The sequence below is a fragment of the Bombus pyrosoma genome, linkage group LG9, assembly GCF_014825855.1.
Source record: "Bombus pyrosoma isolate SC7728 linkage group LG9, ASM1482585v1, whole genome shotgun sequence".
Taxonomy (NCBI): domain Eukaryota; kingdom Metazoa; phylum Arthropoda; class Insecta; order Hymenoptera; family Apidae; genus Bombus; species Bombus pyrosoma.
In genome coordinates, this window is record NC_057778.1 from 4,957,427 (window position 1) to 4,984,430 (window position 27,004).

At 34.7% G+C, this 27,004-nt stretch overlaps 1 protein-coding gene and 1 long non-coding RNA gene across 2 annotated transcripts in view; both read left to right on the forward strand.

Moving 5' to 3' along the window:
- The window catches only part of LOC122571059 (origin recognition complex subunit 3), a 307,804-nt gene extending 292,643 nt beyond the window's left edge, over positions 1 to 15,161 (forward strand). Inside the window, exon 13 of the mRNA XM_043734287.1 lies at positions 14,983 to 15,161. Coding sequence (XP_043590222.1) covers positions 14,983 to 15,087 — 105 coding nt within the window. The 3' untranslated portion in view covers positions 15,088 to 15,161. The remainder of the gene's footprint in view (positions 1 to 14,982) is intronic.
- A 1,317-nt stretch (positions 15,162 to 16,478) lies between these two features.
- Positions 16,479 to 27,004, forward strand: part of LOC122571242 — an 81,139-nt gene continuing 70,613 nt past the window's right edge. Inside the window, exon 1 of the long non-coding RNA XR_006317999.1 lies at positions 16,479 to 16,800. This is a non-coding gene — a long non-coding RNA (uncharacterized LOC122571242). The remainder of the gene's footprint in view (positions 16,801 to 27,004) is intronic.

The window sequence follows — 27,004 nt, forward strand, 5'->3', positions numbered from 1 at the left end:
AAGAAAGGCACAAGTGGCGCGGAAATCGCGTATCACGGGCAAACGCTCTTCTGGTTTACCCGACAACCTCGATCCGTGGCCGCTCCATTCTCATTTTCCCCCCGATTCTTACCGTGCGATTAAGTCGTCCGCTTCTTTTTGTCGACTAGTTCCCTACCTACCCCGCGACATCACGGAATTTTTCTTTTGTACGCTCCGGCGTAATGTATCTGGCTGTTAAGCGGACAAAAAGCAAACGAGATCCTTCAACCTATCTAAATCGCAAGCAAAGTATTTTCATGGATATCGCGATGAAACTGCAGCAAATTTTGCTTCATCTTTATTACACGCCTGGCTTTAGTTTTAGAATATCATCGTTTAAGTTATTTGCGATTTTGTATTTTATAGCGGTGTTCGTATCACGATTATTAGCGATTATATCGTACTTTAATATTGAAAGCGGTACTTACGTTCTACGATAATATACAGTTGTAGGGAGTTAAAATTATATTAATAACGAATATATAAATAGCTTGAAACGAACAAGCTCGAGGCTTACAGAAACATCAATAGAAAACTTACGATTACACTAAACTTACAATGTACACTAAATCGCAATTAGTAATTGCATTTCGTTATCCCATTTATAGTTAATTAATTGGAAATTCAAAGATTTGTTGAGGATTATTTATCGTTATCTATCATTATTTGCATTAAGCTCTAATATGTACAAAATAACAATTTGGAAGCTCTTGAGAAGAATCTATAAAAATCCAATAATTTTCAACGAAGGCGAATGTACGACGAGAAAAGTTAATCAGGATTCGAGCCTCAAACCAGTTTATTGGAAGCTTTTGTCCGCAATTTTATCGTACGCGGCATGTGAAAATTGAACAGATTATCAGATTCGTTGGACATTGGTATTTTTTATGCATTATGCTGTCCACGCAAGTTCTTTCCGAGGCAATGACTTCTGGTTGGATATCGATGTTTGAATCGAATGTATGTTTGAAAATGCATAATCGAAAATATGCTGAGACGAAGAAACGTTTTAAAAAAGTGTGTTCCAATATTGAACGTTAATCTTATAATAAGTTTCTTCATTGAATATTAATCGTTAAGAAAATAATAAAAAATGGTGTTGATCGACCTGACATTTGATAGGTTCAATTATTGCCACATTGTTAAAAACTGATTTACAATTGTTAAAGATTACAACGTATATTTTTGAAAGAAATAGAATTACAGTGGAATGTGTGAGATTCTATCTCTTTGTCCTTCTTTATTGCACTTATATCTTCTTGGCACTTACAAATATTTGCCATCTCTTCAAACTTTTAGCGACGGTTCAAGCATTTATTGGTTCCTTAGTTGGATTAGGCGCATATTTCAAAGGAGAGAGTTTTGTTGCGGGATGTCTCCTTTTGCCAGCGGCTGAGTTTATGCGCGTAAGAATACGTAAACGGAAATAGTTATTGTATTCTTGAATGTCGGTTTACGGTTTCAATTTGAAAGTTTTGCTCAGTTTCATAGCAAGAAGGCTGAGCGCTCCCCCGTCTAGCGGCGAGGAAACGTAAATAAATGAATTATTCAGAACACTAGGTTTGATTATGGCGGTGTAATTATTGAAACGTGCCATTGTGTCGTATCATACACCTGTTACACGTACTTGTTAGCTGAATTGCCAACTAATCGTATACTTCGCCCTTGTTTGAACTGATATACCTACTTTATCATCAAGAAATCACTCGAATTGCATCGACGGAGTTGAAACGTTTCACGAGCATCTCCTGCAGTTGCCTGAGATTAAAAGTCAGATGAAATTTTAAGATGTCTCTAACACAAACTTCTTGTACAACTAAATTAACATTATTACTAAAACCTTATAAACCTTGTAAGTTATCCGTAATAAAAGGTTTTGTTGTATAAGAATACCGGGTTTGATAACAAAAGTAGTTACAGTTCTGCGAGTGAATTTTACAAATTATAACGCATCCTTCAACATGAAACTTTTTATATTCTCACGTGTCATGCGTATTCCGTACTTTTACATTCAAGTGTCTCACAAGTGGATTAATGTCTACTCATAAAATAGTCTACTCATAAAATTCAGTGAAAGCATTGTCGTAATAACAATACAACGGTACCATATATTGTACTAATACGAAGAATGTCAATGGTCTCTTAGTACGGTAAGGGTTAGATTCTTTCACGCTATCCTATTAAGTTCATTGCAGAGGAAAACGCGTAACCAACAATCAAATAAATGACTAAAATCAATGACAATTTCCAGGACCGGTAAAACGCGAAAGAAATTGCTTGCAATCATATCTAAAATCGGCTATTTGTACGAACAAGTGCTTTGTAAGAACGACAGAAGTATTTCCATCATCGAAGGATTTCAATCAAGTCCTCTGGAGAATTCGTTCGTTACTTTGCTCGTTGGAAGTTCAATATTTTATCGATAGGGAGAGGCAGATCCCGATTCGCAAGGACTTTATTGTATCAAGAACAATGGATCTTCGTCGATCATTGTAAGGTGTAGATCGTTGACTTTTCTGCGGCACCGCGGTTTCGTATAACGATCGCTCGTTAGCCAGGTTAATTACTCTGCTAGTGGGCGTTGGATCGTGAAAGTTCGTTAGTTAGTACTACAGGTTAGTACTCAAAGAGGTGGCATTCATTCCAGCTTCCTCCTCTTCGGCTTTCACGTCCGGTCGGTTTCTCTTTCGCAGTTGCTCCCTCGGTTCTTCCTTCTGTCCTGATTGCTGACTTACGAGAACCGCAGGTGTCGCATTTTACTCCTGCAGTTCAAATACCAACCGTAAGTTCGGTTTAAATTCGTTCAGGCCCGGCGGGCATTGTAAGAAATGCTTCGGTAGATCTGGAAATTTTCTCCTCCGGCTGTCTGTTTTACCGCTTAAAATTTTTGTCTGTTCCTGAGAGAATGTTCACTGCGAAGCTTATTCGCTATATGTATTAAGCAAACACACAACTAATTGTTAATATACATGCTACAAAGAATATTTATTGGAGAGCAGTTGTATTTATCATAGAATTTATGCACTAATTGTTGAGAATTTTGGATCTTAATAGCCGAAATAATGGTATAGGAACAATAAATTTACGCTTAGAATTTATATTAGAATAGTTATATATTTATTTGATAAGCGATTTCAAAGATATTCATCGATACACACTTGCACGCGTCTCACCTTCTTCCATACCAGACTGTTAACCGACTGAACAGTTTACATTCCTTTGTTTTCGAAACGCTGCGCACACACATACTCCCACACACTGATATTCACATATAAGTATCACTACTACGCAGCTAACCTAGTCTAACACATAAAATTATACATATCTCAATACTAATTAAGTCCAAGTATATTAAGTTTCAGGTCATTTGGTAGTACTGTGAAGTACTTCGGTAGTAAAATGAGATATAGAAGTATGTGCAAATATATGTACATTTGTTTATCTTACATTCTCAAACTTCTCTCCATCTCCCGTTATACTCTACGCAACGTATGTTAAAACTAATAAACATTCAAGCAAAGTTCAACTAACAAACATAAATTACATTCTGCGATAGTCATCGCTTCATGGTAGCAGGAAGGATGTGAAGCGAACAAGACGCATAGGAGGTCACAAAGAGACACTTCCACAAGGCCAGGGTATATGTACCAGGTGTATCATCTTCAAGTTTCCACTCGTCGTTTGATGTCATTGTTCGAAAGCAACAACGTAATATGCGTAAATATGAACGCATAAAGGGAAAGATAGAGTGCACGGACAAGTGGATTACCGTATTTCACGTAGTTCATCTTCGTTTCGGATATCGTGACGCGCGCGGTGGAGAATATCCTAGCATTCCAGAAGTTGCCGTCGTTACATCCAACGATTCCAAACGAGATGAAACTTGTCACAAGCTTCCGAATTTAATATTACTGAAAGTAACAATGGTAAATCTTCTTTATTAGATCGCTGTACAGGATTTTTCACAGTGTACAGTTCATGGAGTCCGTTACTAATCATATCATGCTTATTGCTATATTAATTACACCGAGTAGATATATATTTTTTGAATGTTTCATTCTATTTTTAATGCTAAAAAGATCTTCAGATTTCTTAAAGTATAGATATTTAACCCTCTTTAATTATCTACACGCGACTTTCTATATGAATATTGCACAGTTTGCAATGCAATTGACGACTAGAGCAGGTATTTAGTCATTAATTGGATTAACGATTATTCGGTTGTCTAATCGGCACTTGATACATATACGTCAATACATATCTGCATACGTGAAACAGAACTCTAATTGAATTTTGATTAAAAATGTACAATTGTTGGTTGACGATTAATATTTTGAACGAGTCTTATTGACGCTTATATTAATCATTTCAAATTAAAATGAAAAAAGGCACGCTGTATTAATCTATTTTCTCTCGCAAGCAAAATTTCCAGTTTCCCAATTTATTCCGAAATGTTTATGTGTCACGATGTTTTATAATATATTTTATAGACATCTTTCAAGCTATAGTTTGAAAATGCGCGATGAAAAATAATCAATCGGGGAATTTGCAAGCGAGAGAGTGTTTTTGTTCGGAAATTTATTGTAAACGAGAAATCACCGTGGAAACACCATCGAGATAATTGAACTTCGCCGTTGTTCGCAGGTTACAAACTTAAAATGTTAATTAGCGATCGAGATATAAATATTCAACGTGCTCGCTGCACTCTATTGAAACGGGAATAACGAACGATAGCTACGCCATCATTTAATTAGGAACTTTTAACGTTCACTATGGGACACGTCGTAATTGTTATCTCAAGAGAATCGATACTGTGAATGCTGATTTCATTTTATACAATTGCGACGTCACGAATTCATAGACAACAGAAGAAACTGTCCTTCGAGTTTTGTTAATTAGTTCACCGTGAACTTTTATGTCGCGAAAGTGTATCGATGTAATTTTTCAATAATAAAATTCTACGCGTATTTTCGCGCAGTGTGAAATATTTTTCCCATTAAAACATTTTTATCTATCGAAAATTATTCTCTGTAATATTTCCCATTTAGTAAGCATTTGAAATCAGAATGGAAGTTCAATTTAACGAAATATGATTATACATATACATGCATAAAAATATGGAAATTTACGTTTTTTAACTTTTGTTGAAACAGGCAGCCGAAATATAGCATCGATTGTATTTTTATACATATTAAAAAGCAATTAGAATGGAAACAAAGAACTTGCTATATAATAATGTTTCCTAAGCGATAAATTAATTTAGAGAAAAAAACCATCGCATGGAATGCAACTCTTTATCATTGCAGAAGCATTTTCATTATTTAATCTTTCGCACGCGAACTACGTTCAAGAATAATGTAATACAAAGAAATTTCGTCTTATGTGATGCTACAATATTTGCAAAAATGTGCACTAGCTGTAGGATTCTTGGGAAAATATTCCCCGTGTCCCGTAAATTCATTTCAACTGTCTTTGATCCTAAAGAATTGAATCGGACTTCAAATGCAGCGGCAGAAAATCCTCCTCCTTCTTCTCCTCTTTCTATATTTGTTCGCTCCATCAACTGGATGAATTTGACAAATGTCTTTTACAATCTGCAAAGACTGCAGAAAGAAGAGAGACTTTTAACCAACTTCGTAGCATGTCAGAACCTTTTCCTCCTGTTGTTTTAACTCGAAATGGAGATTCGCGTTTGAATTTCTTTTTCTTTTTTTCTTTTTCTTTGCGGTCAACGAAATTATGATTTATTATTCTTCCGTATTCGATTGGTATGTGCGTTTTTCCCCCGAAAATTTGAGCTCAAACAATCGTTATGTTTATATCATGTGCCTAACAATTATGTTCATGAAAAAGACATCGAACGACGAAGCATTGATTTAACTCACAAGTTAAAAACCTCACGCTCCTATCAGAAACAAAAATTAAAAACCTGTTAATATATAATTAAATAAAGTGGTATTTAAATAGACGAGTTGAGAAATTTCATGAATAATCGATATAGAAGGATTAAAAGAGTAACAACAAATGCAATAGTTTATGATTGTTATTCATTCTCATTAATAATTGAGAAATAATTAGTACAATAGTCCGTTTCATTTGTCATTGGCAATTACTGTTCAATAAACACTTAACATCCAATTAGAGTTTACAGTTTTCAATGATTAACAATGAGGAAAGTTTTGACGAAATTAAAGTATTGTGTTTTTTAAAATAAAAATAAATGTTTAAGAAACTATTTTTAATCGTTAATCATTCTCCTAAAATGTACGTATTGCATTCCTTCCAAATATCTGGAACAATTCTTATGGTTGGATGCGAAAATTTATTTTATCGTACATTCTTCTATGAAGGTAAAAAATCCACGGAGGCATACTTTAAAGGATCTTGCGGAAATTCTTGTGCCATTTTATTAATCTCCGTAAGGCGAAAAACGGAAAGGTGGGGAAAACTTGTGGTCTTTAACTCGCGCAAGTTGTTAACGCTAAAATTCGGGAATTCGACGAAGAATTTCAATGGAATTCCTGGAATTTTGAAATAAGGGGCGAGAGAGCGTATTGCTTTATCCAGACACTCGTTCCATCGTTCAACTTCATAACAGAAGACGCGACTAAACTTGCGGTAAAACATTCATAAGAATAAAGATTTATGGATATTCCGCACAAAAATCGTTTCTTATCTTTAATATATCCCGAAGAACGAAAGAAAATTTTCTCTTATAACGTCGTACGCGTAACATACAAATTCATAATTTTCTGATTTTCAAAAATCTAACAATTTAGTCTCTTCTCCTGAACCCAGCAAAAGTTTATTTACCCGTTTCTTCTTCTCGGATTCTTTAAAAATATTTAACCTTTCCGTTAATACGAACTTCATTTTAACTTCATCTCATCTGATTAAAGAAAGCATTAGTTTTTATAAGTTCTTCAAGTACCTGATATCGAGTTTGTCAAAGAAACAAATTATTTATTTCCATAAGTTTATTTATCGCAAGAAGTTCACATAAACAGGCATAGATTCCAAGGAAATTCTGAAGAGAAAGAAAAAACTGTATCATTCGACTGTAACATTTTCCTTACTTCTTGATTTATGAGACTAATCCAATCCACATGACGCCTGAGCGGTTTATATTTTATAACACTTTCAAAGAAGCACAAGTAGGTGCTCGTCAATCCATCACCAACAAGTTACCAATACACTCAACCAAGCAGTTAGACCTACACCAATATTTTGCTCGTCGAATCAACGCGAAGAAACGGAATAAAAGGACCAAGACAATAATGGCACAATTCGTTTTCATTTTCCGTTCCTCGGTTGAATTTTCTGGCGAAGGATCGATTACTCGACATCACGACGGCTGGTGATCACGCAACACAAACTCTCGCGAGAATTTATAGGGTATTATGTTGTACAGAGCTGGACACGGTTTTCGTAATATCCCGCGATACGATAAATCACGGTGCAAGATGAAATTGACGCTAAGTGATCGTCGTTGATCGATACCGGTGTTCTCCACTTTCGCTGCAGATTTTTCTCCCTTAAGGGCTTGGCGTCGAGAGGCTGTCGCAGAATCGACGAGGGCGATTTATATTCTGGCCCGGTGATACGTTAAACAAAAGAGGGTTTCTCGAAACAAGCATCTTTCCTCCGAGATTTCTTCTCACGGTCAATTATTTGCCTCGTTCCAGGTTAAAAGGATATTCTAGTCGGTGTCAAGCCGTACGGACAGGCTAGGAATTTTAACGCAATCGGGACAGCTTGTTTCGCCGCCGTGACAGTGAAAATCCGCAGGATTATGTGCAGAGTTTTTCAATTTTGTTTCGTGCTACCCTAGTTTATTTAGGCTGCTGGAACGTGGCAACGAAATAATCTTAGCCCTTTGCCTGGTCGTTGATGATTTATCTTTGCGTTTTTAATGTTCCACTGTAGATTTGTTAGACATCCTTATTAATCGCGTCGTTTAATCACTCCTGAGCTGAATTGTTCCTCTCAGGTGAAAAGAAAACGTTTTCTTCTTATATTGTTATTCATCAGATCTCACAGTAGATAATTCAAGAATCGTTGAAGAAGGATATCTCAGGAAGAAAAATATCGAAGATTAATATACAATAAGCCAACGATTTATTGCTATATTAATATATTTGTGTATTAATTAACATTAGGACCAACATAAAATTTGGAAAATTATTGAAAATTAATTATCTAATGAAAGTAATGGAAAGAAGAAATTGTGACACAGATGGAGAAAAAAGCAATCAAATATTATTTCTTTTACGAATCGGACTTAATTAGATTATGAAAACAATTCCCTAATAAAGTTATTAAAAATAAAAGATAGTGAACTATGTCAATTTTTAATTTCTTTCTTTTTTCTTCAAACTTTTGAGTATATAGCTTAGCAGAATAGGTGGATACGAAAGTAATCGTACGAAAAATTATAGTACCGTAATCTTAAGCTGGAACTTTCCTCAAGGGAAGGTTCAATGTTGTTCCATTAGCAACTCAGGAATCGCATCCGTTTCGCGAGACGGCGTCAATTGACCCGTGGCCCCGTAATTGAATAGTCCTTAGTCTTTTTTTCCCAAGTGTGCAAGGATACCGTTGGGTGTCGATGGAGGAAATGGACAAGAAAACCAATTCCTTTGCTCTTCCTCCCCGAGAGAGAACGTTATTCAAGAATGGCGAAGCTACAAACGCCCAACGCCCAACGCTCAGCGAATTCCTTGACCTTTTCCTGAGTAAAAGGATTCTAAAAATAACGGCGAGGAAAATGAGCAAAACGATTGTTCGAGTTCCTCTTCCGATTCTCAGAGAACTCTCGTGATGTTTACGTGTAAAAGGCGAATGAATCGCCACTTCTCTTTACAGAGAGGCAAAATTCGCGAGATTCAACTACAAGTATTCTTATTTTATATTAGATATATATAATGACGTTTGAAAATCTCAGGACAGTTATTATGTACGTTTCAAAGCTGGACAAATGTAAAAGATCGTAGAATTATATGATATATTATCATTTAACTTGATACTTTATATATGACAGAGAAAGTAACCGATGTACAGAATGTAAGTTTATGCAAAGTTTATACGAAAAGTTTGAAATAAAAGTTTCTAGTTCGCGTCGAATATTGATGTTTCTATGTTAAACATAGAAAGCGTTCAAAGATTTTTCCGCACGGGTGTAGCTGTTATCGGGAATAAAGAGTACAAGCGAGTTCAATTTTAGAACCCCTCGTAAGATACTTCCTAATAAAAAATGAAAATAGCTTATAAAGATCGAAGTTATCGACAGATTGTATCGCTATTGACAGGTTAAAAAGGCATGTTAGAAATCGAATCAAATTTGATTGACAGTGTAAGATCGAGAGTATAAGATTTCAAAATATGATGTTGAAATTTGCAATTCAAGTAGAATGTTCGTTGAAGGCTTATCACAGTTGGTTTAGTAAAGAAAGGAGCATGTTCTATTCGATGAATTTAACAAATTTTACATTCTTTGCTACAGCTCGTGTTTTGATAACGGAATTTTGATGAAAAATTAGAAGTTTTTCATAGAAGCTTCTTAATAAGATATTACATGATTTATTTTAAATAAAGCAATTAAAAGTTTGTTTCCTATGTTTCCTATTCCGATTTGTGTCTATACATATGGGTTTTTAAAATGATTATCTTAGAATGAATTTTTGTCGCCATTTTAATGTCGACACGAATGTAAATGCTTTGTTTTTCTGGGACACTTGAGATATTTGGTATGATTAAAAGGTGGCGTTAACTCGTTCGATAACGTAATTCTAACGATATGACATGGTATTATGGAGCGTAGAATGGTCGAGAAAAATCATTTTCGTGATGTATTTGCTCGTATAATCGCGCACGCGACGCGAGTTCAACAACGCTTGGCAGCGTATCCTCGGATCGTTGCGTCGACGGAAAGCGTCAAGGGAAATCGGGGGCAGTTAGATCAAAAATATGAACTCGATTCTCTCGTGATATTAAACTCATTGCTCTGTTTGAATTTCATTGAAGTTTGTATCGCCGAATCCATTAGGGGTTTGTTGGATTTTCAACACGTCCAATAATGAAAATTGTCTTACAATTGATATTAGTCTTAATGTACTAACTCTAATGTATCCTTTTTTACTCACAGATTGGGTGTTGAAATTTTCACGGAAATAAGCAAACAACATTTAATATATCTCAATGACAACAAGTTTGACAATGTTTAACGATGTATTGTTCGAACGATTGGACTTTTTGCGAAAATACGAAACAGTCATATTTTGTCTTTCGGTAGGTGAGATTGAACACTAATCGGTATGTACCAAGCAAGCCACGAAACAGCTAAGACTCAAATAGTTTAATGTTGTAAAGCCACGAGAATTCAAGACTTTAAACAGAGATTATAGGATTGCAAGTTGGTTTGCCAAGTCCTTGCATTGCATATTTGCATTTCCTACACAAGCGAGTTTGTACGAGTTACACGCAACATTCGGAGGACCTTCCGAAATACTCATTAAAATTCTTGCATTCGGATTTTCGAAGGACCATTGTGCAGCACGACACAATATTTCAAGAAAAAGCCAACCAAAAGGAGTTCTTGATAAATCGCTTGAAAAAGTAGGGCGCTTATTAAACAGAATAAAGCTAACTTTTTCACCCATGTTTTTGCACAAAGAAATTGTTAGTTACCTTATCTTAACCATTAGTCTGTCGTATTTAATAATATTGCAATGATTTAAGTTTTTCATGCATGCGATACTTGCATAAGCCGATAGAATCTTCTAGGTCGTAAAAATCTTGAATTGTTACTTTCTGAGAATAAGAAACCAGGGTACTAGGACTTGGCTATGTTACAGGACAGTCCTTCCTTTCTCCACAATTGAACATTACTCGTCTGCTTATGTAGCGAGATTAAGAAATTGGCAAGAAGTGGAATCGATCAGTTCGTCTTTTGAATCATAACGTCGTGTAAGTAGTGACGCAATCGGAAAGAGACTGATTCTACGTAGAAACATGAATAAAATACAAGGAATAAAATTTTTATTTTTATGTACGAGACCCTGTGCGTATTTAAATACGTTACAACTTAATAAACTTCGCTGTGGTCTAGTACCTTTACTTATGTTTTTGTACCAAACTTTGCAGAACCTGTAATATATACGATGTACATGAACATGTAATGGTAATAAACATGTTTTATCAGACGCAATATGCATTTTGGCACGATTAAACTACCCATAAATACAGAAACACCCGCGGTGTAATAATATTTCTCAAAGTCAATAAAACCTATCGAAAGTCTCTCTTCATCGGCCACCTCGATCGTATTTCGTGGATCGCGTGGACACTCGAATTCAGAGCCGACAATCTATCCAAGCGGAATCGATCTGCATGAAACAATTATTAGCACGAAACTCCTGCCAGAAATGGAATATCCACGATATCTATCGACGGGGAACCACAGTTGGGGACCGTGGGTTGGATCGTGAGTGGTCTACGCCATAGCGAGAAATAGCCGCGAAGCGCGCGTTATCTGCGCGAACAAATGCGACCAATTATCCCAGGTGCATTCGCGTCGTGTGTAATTTTCAGCGATAAGAAAATGTTGCGATTACGAGAGACGAGCGAAATAAATAGAGATAAAGTGGTTGGTGGAAAAAGGAACGTGTTAGGGGAGGGAAAAGAAGCGAAAACGAAGGGAGAAAAAAAAAAACAACGCACACGATCCTCCTATCGCTGTTGCTGGTAGGGCCGCGTCATGGCGGACAGTAGATGCACCATGCGATAGTCAGTGTATAAACGATTTATCATGCTTTTCCCTACTTTATTCAAACTGCATTTAGACACGCGCTGTTTCATTTGTACCGTGCTCCTCGGCGCCGGCGTTTCTTGTCAGGCCCAGGAACGGCTTGAGATCGCAAATGACTCGGTGATGAAGAGAAGTGCCAACAAACAGACACACTCGGCTCTAATTTCCTCTTCTAATCGAGATGCAGCTACGCAGGTTCATTTTTTACCGTGACTAGAATTTCCAGTAAACGTAGATTCCTTCCCTTTTTTCATTTTATTTCCTCCATACCACGGAGGATTCTCCTTGTTGATTCTTTAAGTACCTCGTCCTTTTAACTGCTTGAAGAAACTTATTGGTAAAAGAACATTTTCCCGTGAAGCACAAGCTACGCGATAGAAAATCACGAGCAGAATTCGTTGTATAAATTGATATTTGAAATTTTGTTTAAGTTTCGCCACGAACTTTTCCAACAAACCAATAAGAATCGATTTTGTGTATGGGAAGACCGATCTCATAATATACGTTGAACTTTTATCGAAAGTAATTACAAATAGAGACGACAATTGGTATTTGATTATGTATTTTGTAATATCGTTTAGTGTTCGATTAACTACGATCATGTACTTTTCAACGTTAACGAAGCCCCAGCTAATTTAAACCGTCCGGCAGTGCTTTCATCAGTGGCACGTCCTCGTCGCAATTGAGCTTTCAATTTTAGCTTCGATAAACAACAATTTCGATTTCACATTTCATGGACGTGCTTCCTGATCCGTTAATAACGAAACGTCGCCTGGCCGAATTCAGGGCTGAATTTTAACGCAATTTTCAAGCGAAATTTAATTTTTCACACGAGCCTTGTTCGCCTGAAATTCATAGCGCGTTCCTTTTTCATCAAACTGAGTGTTCATCGCGTTCGCCGGCAACGACTTACAAGTTCATTAATCGAAATATAGGTTGGTTATTAATTGATCGACTCGAAGTAGGAGTCCCGTGAATGATGTTTGATTTGGCGATTTCGGTGGTCGTTTAATGCAAAAGATTCTTAACCACACATAGCTCATTCCAGTACCACGCTGTTGGAACATTTAATTAGACACTTTGGATTTCGTTCTCGTTATTTCAATGTAAACAAGTGCGTCGTGCAGAGTACTTTATTTAATTGCTCGTTTACACTCGCATCAATCATTATAATAGATTATTTGTAGATTGCAGATTATTATACATTTATGATGAATTCAGAGGTGAAAAATTACACAGAATGCACATAATATTTTACAATACACAAAATATCCAAAGTGTTGCTATAATGTCTTATACCCTTGGTTATATTTAAATTTGTGCATCTCGATAGAAGAATTTAAGTAAAGATTTATGCTCAATGTATAGAAATAAATATTATTGAAATAGAGATATTTCTAATAAAAATAATGTAGGAAAATGATAGTCATCTTTGTAATGGAATAATCCTTAGCTTTTTTCTTCTTAATAAATAATGTCCTATTTGTCAGTTTCGATGGTCTATTAATTTAGAAAAAGATCCGTGATATCTGTCCTAAAAAGGAAGTTCAATGACTCTTAGACCCTTATTATGTCACTCACTCACTTGTTATGTAGGATCTTATTAAGGAAATTGCGCTTATTAGGGAGAAATATCGGGAAACGATCAAATCGATGAATTACTCGACTGATTGTGAGTAAGAAGTTTGAAAGGCGCTCTCTGAGATCGTTCAATTCTTCCCTTTGGGATTAATCTTTTTCTACTTTTATCCTTCGTCTCCTTGTGAAAGTTGCTGCGCTTGTAAAAAGCCGTGCGCGTAATCAAATATTAACAGAATTTCTACGCGTACTTTCTTCACGCAGATAGAACTAAAATAATGCGAAATAATAATAATAAATAATAATTCATGGAACGGATGATAGAATTTCGAGAATTTCAATTTCAGTGTGAAAAATTACTTCAAATCTCTATAATTTTCATTGGCACGGAAAGAATAAAAAGATCAACAAAAAACAAGGAATATTTACAAATCGTAGAAATAATTTAGACGTATCTAATAATTTCTGTTTTATTTATTTATTTTCCTAATAATCTACTTTAGTCAAATAACGTTAAATGCAGTAAAAACTTTATTTACTTAACAATTATATAAATTCTAATTTCACAATTTTTCTAAAATAAAAGAAATTAACGTCGGCTTGTTAAAGAATCACGATTAAAGAAGTACATTTATTTAGATTTCAATTCAGTCATAAAGTTCATTTTTCACTAGGATAATGTTTAATTTACGGATGTACAATGATGTACTAATTCAATGGGCGGCGGAGTTGCTTATTTTTAATTTGAAGTTTGTCCATTCATTAACAGGTAATTTGAAAGTTAATTCGAAATCAGTTCGCCTTCGAATCCTGCTGCTTCCATTTTCTCGTTAAAACTTCACCGAACGGGAGTACGAAACGAAAATTAACCGTCGTCGTAACGTCGATATCGACGAGGTGATACAAAGTAAACGCCATTGCAGTGGCGCATCATGCACTGATCCGATACGATAAATGTCGTCATGCATTATTAATATTTATTAGGTGAAAGGCTTTACGATGAATCTTTCGCGACATTGTGTGGAACAAACGATCGTGACTGCATCGTTCGAAAAAAAATATGCAAAAATTTTGGGATCGTTGGACGATCTGTTGGTCTAGTACAATATGGAGATTTGGGCAACGTGCATGAAAAAGAAGATTAACGGAAACGTATATTCTATCTTATATATGTTTGGAATTAGAAACGTTGTATATTTTAATCGAAATATTATAGAAATTATAATGATATAATTTAATAACGTAATTTACAATGTCAACTTCTTTATCGCGCATTACTAGGTCTTTCGCAACCCTCTATTTTTACTCAATATTCTAATCCTAAATTTTATTTATTTATTTAAAGAATAGTTTTGATTTTCAAGTGAATTTAAGTAATCAACCTCTAGTTTCAAATACTTTGACTAACATTTTATTTGATTTTCCTGATACAAATGTCAGTGTCTAAACAGTTACTCTACCTACCAGAAAACGCATTCTCCGATATCAAATGAGTTACAATTAAACTTGAATTTAAATCAATTAAACGAAAGTTTGAAAATGTGAAAGTAACTAAATTTTACATTCGTATTATACAGATTGTCGTCAACAACGATTTCACGATTGAACAATTATTCAAGCACCGAACGGTATTCAACGTCAGGGAAACAATCGAGTGTACGATTCGTTTTAGCAAATTGTGAACCAACCACTTGGAGAGTTTGAATCTGGCTGAGGAAAGTGGCGAGAACAAGGAAGAAAATTCGAATGTCTCGGCGGGAATGCTGACGCGACACGAGGCGAAGCAGAGGACGGAGGGACGATGATCCTCGTTCCTTTTCATCATCCGGAGGCTTTGGTGTCGTTCCTTTTCGACAAAGGGCAGGTAATTTTTCATTGCTACTGGCGACGTCGCGGTATGTGCAGTATTACGTGCGACCAAGTCTGCTTGAGATAGAGAGGAACGAAAAAGAGAGGAAGGGATCGGAGGGTGGAAAGGGTTACAGCCGATATTAAAGACATCTCTTGCTGACAAACGAACGCGACCGTTTCTCTTCTGCAATTACGACAAAACCACTTACTAATCTCGTCGTCTGATAATCCATTATCCTCAACCACCTGCGTACTAATCCTAGATCTGACTTTTGGTAACGGTAACCATTACAACAAATCCTTCCGTCGAGTTTCCGCACTCTCGGAACCCTCTCGCTGTCTCTGTCGTTTCCGGCTTTGTTTCTATGCAACGCACGTGTGTCTCGAATTACGTGCGTGCACGGAAACCTCTGTACAGGTTGATTCCGAAATTGATGGCTCCCTTCTTCGGCGTTTCGACGTTTGATGTCGCGTGTCAGTGGAAGAATTAATTTAGAGGGCCAGAGGGTTGTCGATTGTCCGATTAATTTGATGAGCGAGTTTACGAAACGTTATGGGAGGCTACCAATATGTTCTTGGGATAATATCGGTCTATAAAAAGCATAGAATGGTGTGTATACGTATGTAATATGAGAGTTTTACGAGTTATTTATCAAGTAAATGGCAAAAGGTATCTATTTTTGGTAAAATTGGCCTCCAATATTACTAGGTACATTATGTCTTCTTTACGAAACCATCTGACAAGATATGATTCTATTATTAATAATTAATAAACAAAGTTTTGTATGGTAAAAAAGTTGATTCTGAAACATGTAGATTAATATCTGCAATAATGGATATCTTAAATTGCTTCCTTTAATTTATTAAGAATGAAAGTTTCTAACAGAATTTACAATGTGATCATATTGCAATAAATATATGTTGAAAATATTTATGACGTAACTTTGCTATGACAAAAAATCGCTTTGGCTTCCTAAGAAACATTTGCCACTTTTTCTTTGTAATAAAACTAAGCATTTTAGTTGATTATTGACAAATTAAAGAATTGATTATCGAAATTTAAAATAAATATTGGCGCCAGTATTTACACGTATCAGCCGCCAGAGAGCGCACGTGAAGCAAGTAAAGATCATATATGTTAAGATGCGTGGTGTGTGCAATTGCTCATTGTATTAGTTTAATTTCATTATTATTTTAATTAGTTACGTAGTCTTTATTCAATAGGAGAAGAATATTATATTCATTGTATAATTAAATATTGTATAAGGATTAGCAGAGAATGAATCGATGTGTGTGTACGTGAGTGTGTATGTGTATGCACGTGTCATTGTATCTACGTAGCAGCGGTGTTTACTTCTCAACGTTCAGCTGCGGAGAATGTTTCGAGGCAATTTGAATTGAGCATTCGATACGCAGATCTCGGCGTGTTCTGACATAATAAGTATTATATTTGCAACAGACGCAGAAAAATGAAGTTTTCTTCCCTTCTCAACACGTTGTATCATTTCTACGCAAACCTGGAGTATGTCATGGCAGATAATCAGGTTAGAACGATTACTGACAATTATTTGACAAATGTGAACAATGATTGTTGATAATTGAAATCGTATCTTTTAAATTTATCAAGGTATTAGCAGAAAGTGTTTTTGATTTACTTCTTTTTATGTCATTTATTTAATATTCAAATCATGTATTATTTGAGATGCTTGTATTTCATATCAACGCATTGAAATATACATATATATAATATACATATATATAAACTTATACATAGATCGCCAATTGACGTGCTTCGTCGTTTAAGTATGAAATATATTTAGTTATACAATTGATAATTTGTTGTTGTATATTTAACGAAGATGCACAGTTGAATTGTTGCTAAATTCGTTGAATTAAATACCATTATATAATTATGCCACATCCGACATATTTTGTGGTCTGATAATATTCATAACCTGTATAAAACATATTAATATATTCCTTGCTCAATGTAAACTCAAAAAATACATTTATGTGCTTATTCGTTTAATGCTGTCATGTAATTAATTTAAATTATATGAATATTGACACGAGATTCTTCTAAAATTTTTTACATTAGTAATGTTATATCTAGAACAATATTGTGTCTGGTAATTCTAATAATAAGGAAAATTATTCTTACATATGAAAGTAGAGCTGCGTATAATCTGAAATAAGAAAGTAAATTTCAAAAACACGATAAATTTCGATTTATACATATATCACTCCGATTTAACGATTATGCAAGTTATGCAATCAGATCGCTAAAATGTGAGAAAATCGTTAAGTATACAGTAACAAATGTTCCAACTGTGCAGGAACATTCAATCGTGGCAGAAAAATTATTGTTCACGAGTTTATGTGAAACGAGGGCAAATTTTTAAATCAGGATAATGAAACCAAATTTCAATTAATGTTGAAACGATTTTTTTCATACAGTCTCATTTTCCTCGTCGGCTTATTACCGGAGATGAAAAGTGGATAATGAAATGCTCGCAAAATTGCTCGTAAAGGCTTCGGCTAGTGATAAACAACCTAAAATAAAACCACGAACGACTACGTTTGAATTCAATCTGAATAGTACACGTGGCAGAATAAACGCCGGTTATTTGCCTATTTCTTTTGAAAACAAGCCGAAAGATTAAATCAGATGTTTGCGCGAGAGAAACGAACGTGAAATGAGAAATTGTTTAGGATATAAATTAGCTTTTTAAAGATTAAATTACATAATAGCTAGAATATTAAATTAAATAATAATGGTTCTATACTTCTATCTATTAAGAATTATTCATTATCTAAAAGTTTAAAAAATTTCGCAGTCGAATGTTATTTAATTCGAATATTTATAGTAATTGAAATATATTCAATATTTTTAATTAATATTGAAGAATATATCGTTAATTATCTGTAACGATAAATGAAACTGCGTAAAATCTGCAAATCCGTTTTATTTAATAAATCGTATTTATTTGTAGAAAATAAATCAAAGTTATTTACAGAAGAATATTAATCAAAATTAATATTTTAATTAATTGTAGAAGTGCATAAAATTAAATGAAATTTTTTATATTTATATATCGATACATAACAAGAAAGACATTAGCGATATATTTAACATGCGTTTTATTTATATGGAAGCACATATTAGTAGAGAGTCAAATATTATTTTAAGAAAATTCTTTTATTAAAAAAGGCAACTTTTTCAAAAAGAAGCTGACAAAAATGGTTAATCTAAAAGGTAAAGAAGATAAGCTTTTTTTTTTTAAAACGATCATTTTTAACTAAACAGCTAGATCAAAATTTTTTGGAGAAAGTCTTTTACTTCAAAAGAAGATAATTTTTTTTCTAAAATAACATAACAGACGCGTGCAAGATCATGCCATAATGATTTGAAAAATATCATCTTCACCGTAAACGGATAATACTCCTCAATTTCCATTATCAATTTTTGATACATCCTGTAAAATCATATAGTTGCTCGTTAAATATCATTTATCGCGTATAGGTGCGTTTGTTTGTATTAATTTCGATGGAGGGTCGACTAGTATGTTTCGGGGCGAAACTCTGGGATGCTGGGCGAAGTAATTCGAAATTTACTCGTATGGGATTCCTTAATTGGACGAATCTGACAACGGGATCAGAGCAGTTGCACGTGTTGTTTGATAATTCTCGTTAGACAGTTCTCTATTTTCCAATTTCGATAATTAAGCCAATCGCAAACTTTTTCGTTTCGTTGATATTTCTGTTCATTTACCGATACCTACTGTCGAGTTAAATTTAACATGAACCTGGAGAGAACAATGAAAAACTATAACGTCTGTCAGAAAGCAAGAAAAATTAATTTCATTTATTCATAGCTGAAATTAAATAATGCACAAGATGTTTCATGATATTGAAAATAAAACAATTGTTAGGATAGTTTAGTCATTTGCAAATTCTTATTATTCGTAAAGACATGTCGCTGAATGTGTTGTCAATAAAATAATTCGTTATAAGTGGAATTTTGGGAGGATGAAAACTGAAACCAGTTAGAATTTCTATCGCTTTAATTTGAATACTACTAATTGGAACTTGTAATTGTAGTAATTCTTCCCAGTTATAATATACGAAACATGTTCGAAAGTATATTTTGTTTGACTACTTAATTTGGTAAAAAGATATCAACTTAGATATATTGTTTTCTAAAATATAAAAGCACATTTAGCCTGAGAATAAATGTTCAAAGAAATTTATTGAGAATGAATATTGCTTAGACTGCAAAATGTCAGTCATGTATTGTGATATTAAAATTAACAAATTTTTAGAAAACTGAGCTGATAAATTTTTATCTCTCAGCGGCTTAAATACCCCTAGGTAGAACCCTATACTTGATTATCAGATTTTATACGGCAAAAAAATCAAATGGCGTGAAAATGAAAGTATCAATTCTCGCGCCGAGAGAATAATCAAGGTTCAAAATCTCATCGACGATAATTTAGGCAAAGAGAATTTGTTTAAGATAATATGAAACACTTGAACGATTCTCGGCTTCGAACGACTCTTCGCCTCTTCGTTCAATCTCATTTGCGTGGATGGAAGTGTCCCCGCCTAAAGTGCCTTGTAGTTTAATCGTTAAGTAAGGACAAAAGAAATTTGTGCCAGAAAAATTGCCTTTACGCGTCTTCTAAAAGTTATTTCCCCTTTGTACGTTTAGAGGATGTTCCCCTGTTACTTTCTTGCGTTGTTTTAACTTTGAAACTTGATACGTCTCTCTTGTCTTGAAAAAGAATAGGTAGAGAGGTACAGCAATGAGATTTGTCTCTTTAAAATCTAGCAGAAGGATATCCTGAATAAGAAATGGACAATTTTTCCTAAACCTTTCAGACCATCGTGCATAGAAGCAGTGGAAGTAGTTTTAAAGGTTTATAAAACGATTCACTATTCGGATGAGAGAATTGGTCCAGTGATATTGCTAGGAATAAAGCTAGGTGATATTCCTCAGACGTGGTGTGCATACGAATTCATTTAATTCTTCCTCAATCCATCTAGGATCGCCCTCGCAGATCTCTTAAGACCACTCGTTATATTTCAGATAATCTCACCACTGATATTAATAAAATAAATCATTTTTGAAACAGGTGAAATGTTTTATTGATTTTTAGATATCTTTCTCGTTTATCTAATATTCTATTTATTATTTATTTCTACGCTGTGGTAAAATTCATTATTGCTACAAATTGATTAGAGTCTCTGGAAACGTACCAGCGATGGTGTAACATGTTACGTGTCGTGATAACGCGTTGTAAGTTGTAAATTCTTCCTATTGACTCTTCCTCTGTTACACTTTGATGTAACAGAAATTCATGTTGAAATTGCTTTCTGTTGCTCGGGGTTTACGGAAAATCTCGTAAAACAAGTTTGTCATAAGATCTCGTACGATAAGTTCGAAATTTAAGTTCCTTAAAGCAGAATTTATTTAGCAAATAATTGATTTAATAGAAATAAATTTCAGTCTTGAAATTCGTATAGCGCCGTACTTAATTACGTATGAGATGGTCAAGTAATTGCGACATTTGTGCAACGTTCTACGTTTTCGTTTGTTTAAAACGTTTACGATCATTGATCGATAAACAAATCCTGTAAAGAGGCGAGATTTTAACACAGGCTTTAAGAGGCTTCATTTTTAATGGAATGGTCACCCTATCGCAACCTACTAAATTTATGAATTCTGGATCGGGCGGGTAGCCTGGAGCTACCATATATTAAATCGTAACATTACTTAAGAAAAGAGAAGCTTGACACAGTTTTACGAGTTTTTTATGTGGAACGTATTAAAGGATTTAATGCTATTCTATATCATATGATATTCAAATAGCAACACCTGTTGTGTATGCGTTGTTTCGACATACTAAATAATATAATTGTTATATAGTATTCTATAATTAAGAGAAATTTCGGATTGTTTCGTAGTTAACTGCTATTACACCAATCGTACCATTAACGACTACCGACTCGCACAGTAATATTGTCATAAACTGTCTCCTCTTGGGAGATGCTTTAGAATTCCCGTAACTATGTTTACGTCCATAGAAATTTGGAAAAATCCCTCAAGCAATTAATTTTAAAGACTTCTTCTACTCATCCATCAAACTGATGGATAGGAGAACGCCCTCTCTTCTTCAGGACGTGATCTTTCACTTTCCAATTTTTATTTGTTTTTTTCTTTCTTTATTTGTATTGGCAAAAATAATAAAACAACGAAGAATTATAAAGACTTCTTTACATATTTTTTATCGCCACTGTTTGTTTTGTTTTATCTAACATACCAGCTACCATATTATAAATTTTGAAAAATTTATCAAAATGTATTGGAAGTCGATAATTATTAGCTTTAATTGGGGTACTTCAGGTAGAATAATAGGAGATCGGTATTTCCTTATCAGAATTTCGGGTTGTTTCGCGTAGGAGAAGTTTGGAAAGGTTGAATGAATCAGGGATTGCGTCAACAGGGAAATACATGCAGCTAGCAGCTGTAGGTACTTTAACTCGTGTGCAATTTCGACGCGTGCATATGTTTGTATTAACTCCCCGACTCGTAGCCGCGATTATATCCGGCTCGAAACTCGACTCCGTTGCGTCGAGCAATTCGAAATTTGTTTGGATGTTCACAATTGAACAAATAGAACAAGCGCCGACGGTCGCGAATGGATTTAGAGAATGGACGCGTGTCACGTCGTGACGACTTTCGCCGCTATCCTCAACGTTACTGTTCGTCCCCGATTAAACGTTGCTGTTTCGCTTTGATTTTCAACCCTTGTTCGAGTTACTTTTGTTCGTGATCTGGAAAATTCTCGATGTGCCTCGTTTCGAACTATATATTTGAAAGTTGGTATGAAAAAATTGTTCGACCGTGAAATATCAAACCATGTTGGAAGCATCTAATGATTGAGACTGATTGTTCGAGAGACAAAAATATATTGCAGCATTTTTGGAGATTTCTGTAGAGATTTTTTAATAAGTTGATTGATACACGAGCTCATGGACTTTTTTAAATATCTTTGATGAAAATGTCGTATATCTTCATGAATGCAATATATGTATATTTGGTAAAAATATTTCGGTATTTTATATCTCAAAACTAACATTATCGAAGCAGACTCAAATTGCAAATTCATATTTTTCAGAATATAATTAAAAAAAGTGGAAAACCCCGGCAGTAAATTTGTCTACCTATCAAGTATTATAGAAAGCTAATTAACTGTACTGTGAATATTTTGTACGTTTTTTCATATTATGTGAATTTCGCAGAATTCTTCGCCTTCAAATTTAAATAAATGCATAAAAATCAGTCGACTAAAAATAAGCAACTATGTGTTCGTAATTAATCAATAATATATTTCCCACCAGTTTCTACGTCATTTTATGCTACATTTTTTTTCTAATTTCTTATTCCCTCATTGGTATTATGGTATATATATTTGAATTTGCATATACGAGTTCTTAATTAGTATTACTATCAAATTATATATTTGAAGTGGATTTTGTGAAAATTACATTTGTCCTCACTCTACGCCTATTTAATTAGTTTTAATTATATTATGTTCAATTTTCAACGAATTCAAGACAGATGAGACATAAAGGCTAATAAAATGATCTGACATTTTTAAGCATTCTTTGTTCTATAAATTGATGGCGATAGAATTCAAAGGCTTCAATAATAATATTGTCCAAGATTCCATTATTCGAATATTCCGCTAATTGCGTATTATATTATTTTCAATAGGTAATTCTTTTGAAACATTTTTGTTGGACGAAGTTATTAGCCAACATTTAGTAGGAATCCAACAGTTGAAACGTTATACAGTGAAAATTGTGCTGCAGCAACAGGATAAAAATGTTTCTTTAAACATTGTTTGAATTTTCCAGAATTTTTTTTACATAAAACAAACTTTTGCCGCTATTTTCTTACTTGAGTCTATGTAAGTAAGATATTTTAAATACACTGAATATTCATCGAAGAGGCTAACTGATACAATTTTATTTTATAGCTTTACAAGAGACACGTATATATGTGGTTCGTAACATATTCTGGAAGTTGTTATCCCCTCGTTTTTCGAGTTATTGCATCCACGGAATATGTTACGTCGTATTTGCGAGATTTCCCGTAAAAATTTTTCGACATGTATCGAAACGAAATATTTTTTAAATGTACCTACAAGAGTAGGAATTGTCATGTAGAAACAGAGATACATATTGCGTTTTACATTTATTCATAGGCATTATATTTCTACTAATTTAAATTATATACTTGTACACTTCTTTTGTATAAAGAAATTTTATAAAAGGAGTTCTCTGCATAATAGAATTAATATCATTATTACTGAGATTTTACACGTTAATAGTATGTTTAAATTTTTCATTATCTCCCGTACAGTTAACTATAGTATAAGGTATCAACTAGCTAAGAACTACTATATAAGTTTAAATATTTAGGTCTCGTTCAACAGCAATAGATATCAACGATAATCTATCTTCTTAAACGTATCACTGTGTTCTCGTTAACCCAATTTCTTTTACAAAGAAAATCACACCTAATAATCTCCATTGTATTAAAGAATCTATAAATCACCCTGTACGTAGAACCGTCCTCATAAAACACATAAAACATCCATCCTCGCTTCATCACGCATTATCTTTAATTTCTTTCTACACTTTGTACTCCCTTTTACATCTCAGAGCGTTTTATTATTTCAATTATGGAAGAAAAAGTTATCATGAATCACGGGTACTCAATTTCGCTTGTCGCCAGGGTAAAACGAAACTTGGCCACTTGACGTGAAACGACCAAGTTCGAAAATAGACGAGCAATACATAATAAACTACGCAGCGAAGTCTATGAACTGTGGAAAGAGAAACGTAAAACGGTGGTGGGTGGAAGGGGTGGCTCAACGATAATCCAGCATAGTATCGGAAAATCCGACACTAACCTCCGACAAGCTTATCTACCTCGTTAGCGCGAAAATCCTCAAGTAATTTTTCTTCGGCAAGTCGACTTCGCTCGATGCAAATTCGTTATCCGGTGCAGGGTTTGTGCTAACGCAATTAAAGTAAAACCAAATCAGATTAATGAAGGCAATTAGATGGCGTCGATTTGCTTTGATTGTAACCGGCCGCGTCATTCCTCGTATCAAGCGTCGTTAAAGGGACGCCTCTCACGCGCGTCTCTCTTTCCCCTTCCGGTTCACGCCACAACCTTCTCTCGCGGCTTCTTAATTGAAATTGTAGCTTCCAACCGGCTGCAAGGCCTCTGCAGCTTGCAATTTCTGCTGGTTCTGGTTTTCCGCCACCGCGACAACTTGCTATTTACGGAAGTTTTTTAATTGAACGAGTTGACTGGATGAGTGCACGACTTTCCGGGACCGACTGTAATTTTTAGTGGTCCCGTAATTGAAGTTTGTCAGAGTTCTTGATCGAGGGTTCGTGTTTTAACAGCTTCCAGGGTGAAATTACAATGCGAGCAGGTTCAGGAATCTTTAATTTAATTTGACGAATGGCGAGCATCTTCTTTCTGATTCTCTAATACCCGGTCTGTGTAGTGTGTTCCTTAAGTTCCACAGGGATTAGGTTAATAGAAATGCAGTCTCTCAAGAAAATAGTTTTATTTGTGCTTGGGTTTGAACACAGTGCGCTAAATCCATACATTCAGCGGCAGGGTCATGAAGTTTGCGAATTTCTGTGCTGAAATTACTTCTTGTTAAAATACGATTTATCTCGTGCACACGATATACTAATCTGAATGTTTTCAATGAAGTTAAAGCGATACCTCTTTAAGTAGAATTTCAGCTTTCGAAATAGGAAACGGTCGCTAAATTCAATGAATAATTGGGTGTTTTAAGAATTTAATTAAATTTACTAGACACATATTAAATTGAAACTTGACCATCCCTCGCTGTTCAATATTTGAGTCCATGATAATACGATATTATAATATTATGTTGAAGAGAGAGCTAGTTTATATAGCCTGTACCATAATAGAGGATATCAAGAAATCGAATATACTTCATAACGTGATATTTGTTCCAATAAATGTTCATAAATTAAAGCTTAATATCCTATCCTTAATCCCAGGTTAAAATTAAAGCGAAACTTCTTCGCGGCGAAAATCTCGTTTGTCGAGTTTAAACCGCGATTCGCCTGTATTAATCAAGCTTTACAGCTCATAACAATTTTTTATTCGGATCCGTAGACCCGTAATCGATTCCGCGACTGCGCTTGTTAGCCTGTAAAATATACCGTGGCACGCGTAAACGAGCAATATTCCTTCACTTCTAGCTTTCGACATAAAATGGAAACCTCTCTTGTCAATAAATATAAAGTTCCCACTTACCATAGTATGAAACCTGTATAATGTTAAATGGGGCAGCTGGAAATTATATCAAATCGGCTTCTAGACCGGATATTGTATCCATAATAAAGGATAGATCGCGGTGTGCCAGCATTAAACGCGAAAATAAAAGTGCAAGCCGGCTGGTTGCAGGTTAACGTTATGGAAGGACGACGATAACCTTTACTCGGCTCGATACGCAAGACGAGAAAAGGTTCTGTCACGAAATGGGTCTAAAATCAATAATGCAGCTAATAACAAGCGTCGAATCCCCTGAAGTGATGACGTTACATCCAATTTAGAGCCTCGCATGTACGATACCAAAGCGTGCAGGCTTCTCTTTGTGGGATTTAAAGGCGATCGACCGGAAGTAAGAGAGCCAGCAGCCGACCTAAACACAAGTTCAGATTCCAGTTGCATGAGAAGGAGGATTCTTCGATGCCCCGTATGTCTCAACTTCCTTTAAGATGCGATCGAGCGCATCCTCGACGAACAACTAGTCTCAGCTTACAGGATTTAGAAAAGGATCCGTAAAAGTTTGCGACCTTGACTACAAATCGACAAAATCAACCGCCAAGTTTCACGTTCACGTGTGTACGCTTGTCGTCGCTTCGCTTGATCATTGAATGGTAGGAACTTCGCGGATTGTAAAGTGCACTCGGTTGTGTAATTTGATGGGGACGGTTTCCCTTTGTCAATCGAATAGAATTTATGAATCTAATGGAACTTAATTAAATTACAGCGGATTTTTAGATCCTTTTTAACGATTTAATTTGGAGAACATTCATTTTCCCATTGTATTTTGCCTATTGTAAATTAATAATAAAATTGCAAATAATGTTATTGATATCGATATCAAAATTAATGTATAAATGAAGCAGTTAATGAAAAGCGCTGTTCATGTTGGATATTCATTTCTTAAACGCGTTATGTTTGAAATAAATTTCTTGTAACTTTTATTACATCATCGGATTAGTTTCAAATGTTACCAATGTGATCATATTAATCTTGTCTCCTTACCATTTTAATAAAGTTTCAAAATGTTTTATACAACACGCATAATAATTTATGGAATTTTTCTACAAGCGTTCAAATACTTTCATGAGCTACTACTACTCATCACTAATTTTTATTAGCAAAATAATATTATTACATTGCTAAAATATTTTAATCCATCATTATGCTTTATCGTACCATGTTTTGTCCATCTTACGAAGCTTCGTAGAAATCTTTAACCTGCTTCACAGATTTTAATTTCAAATACGCTCTTATCAAAGCAAATTTTCTCATTTTCTCGGTCATGGAAAGCTTCACGGTCAATTGACGCCTAGCTTGATCCATTTGTGGCTAGGTTTAATAAGGAGAGA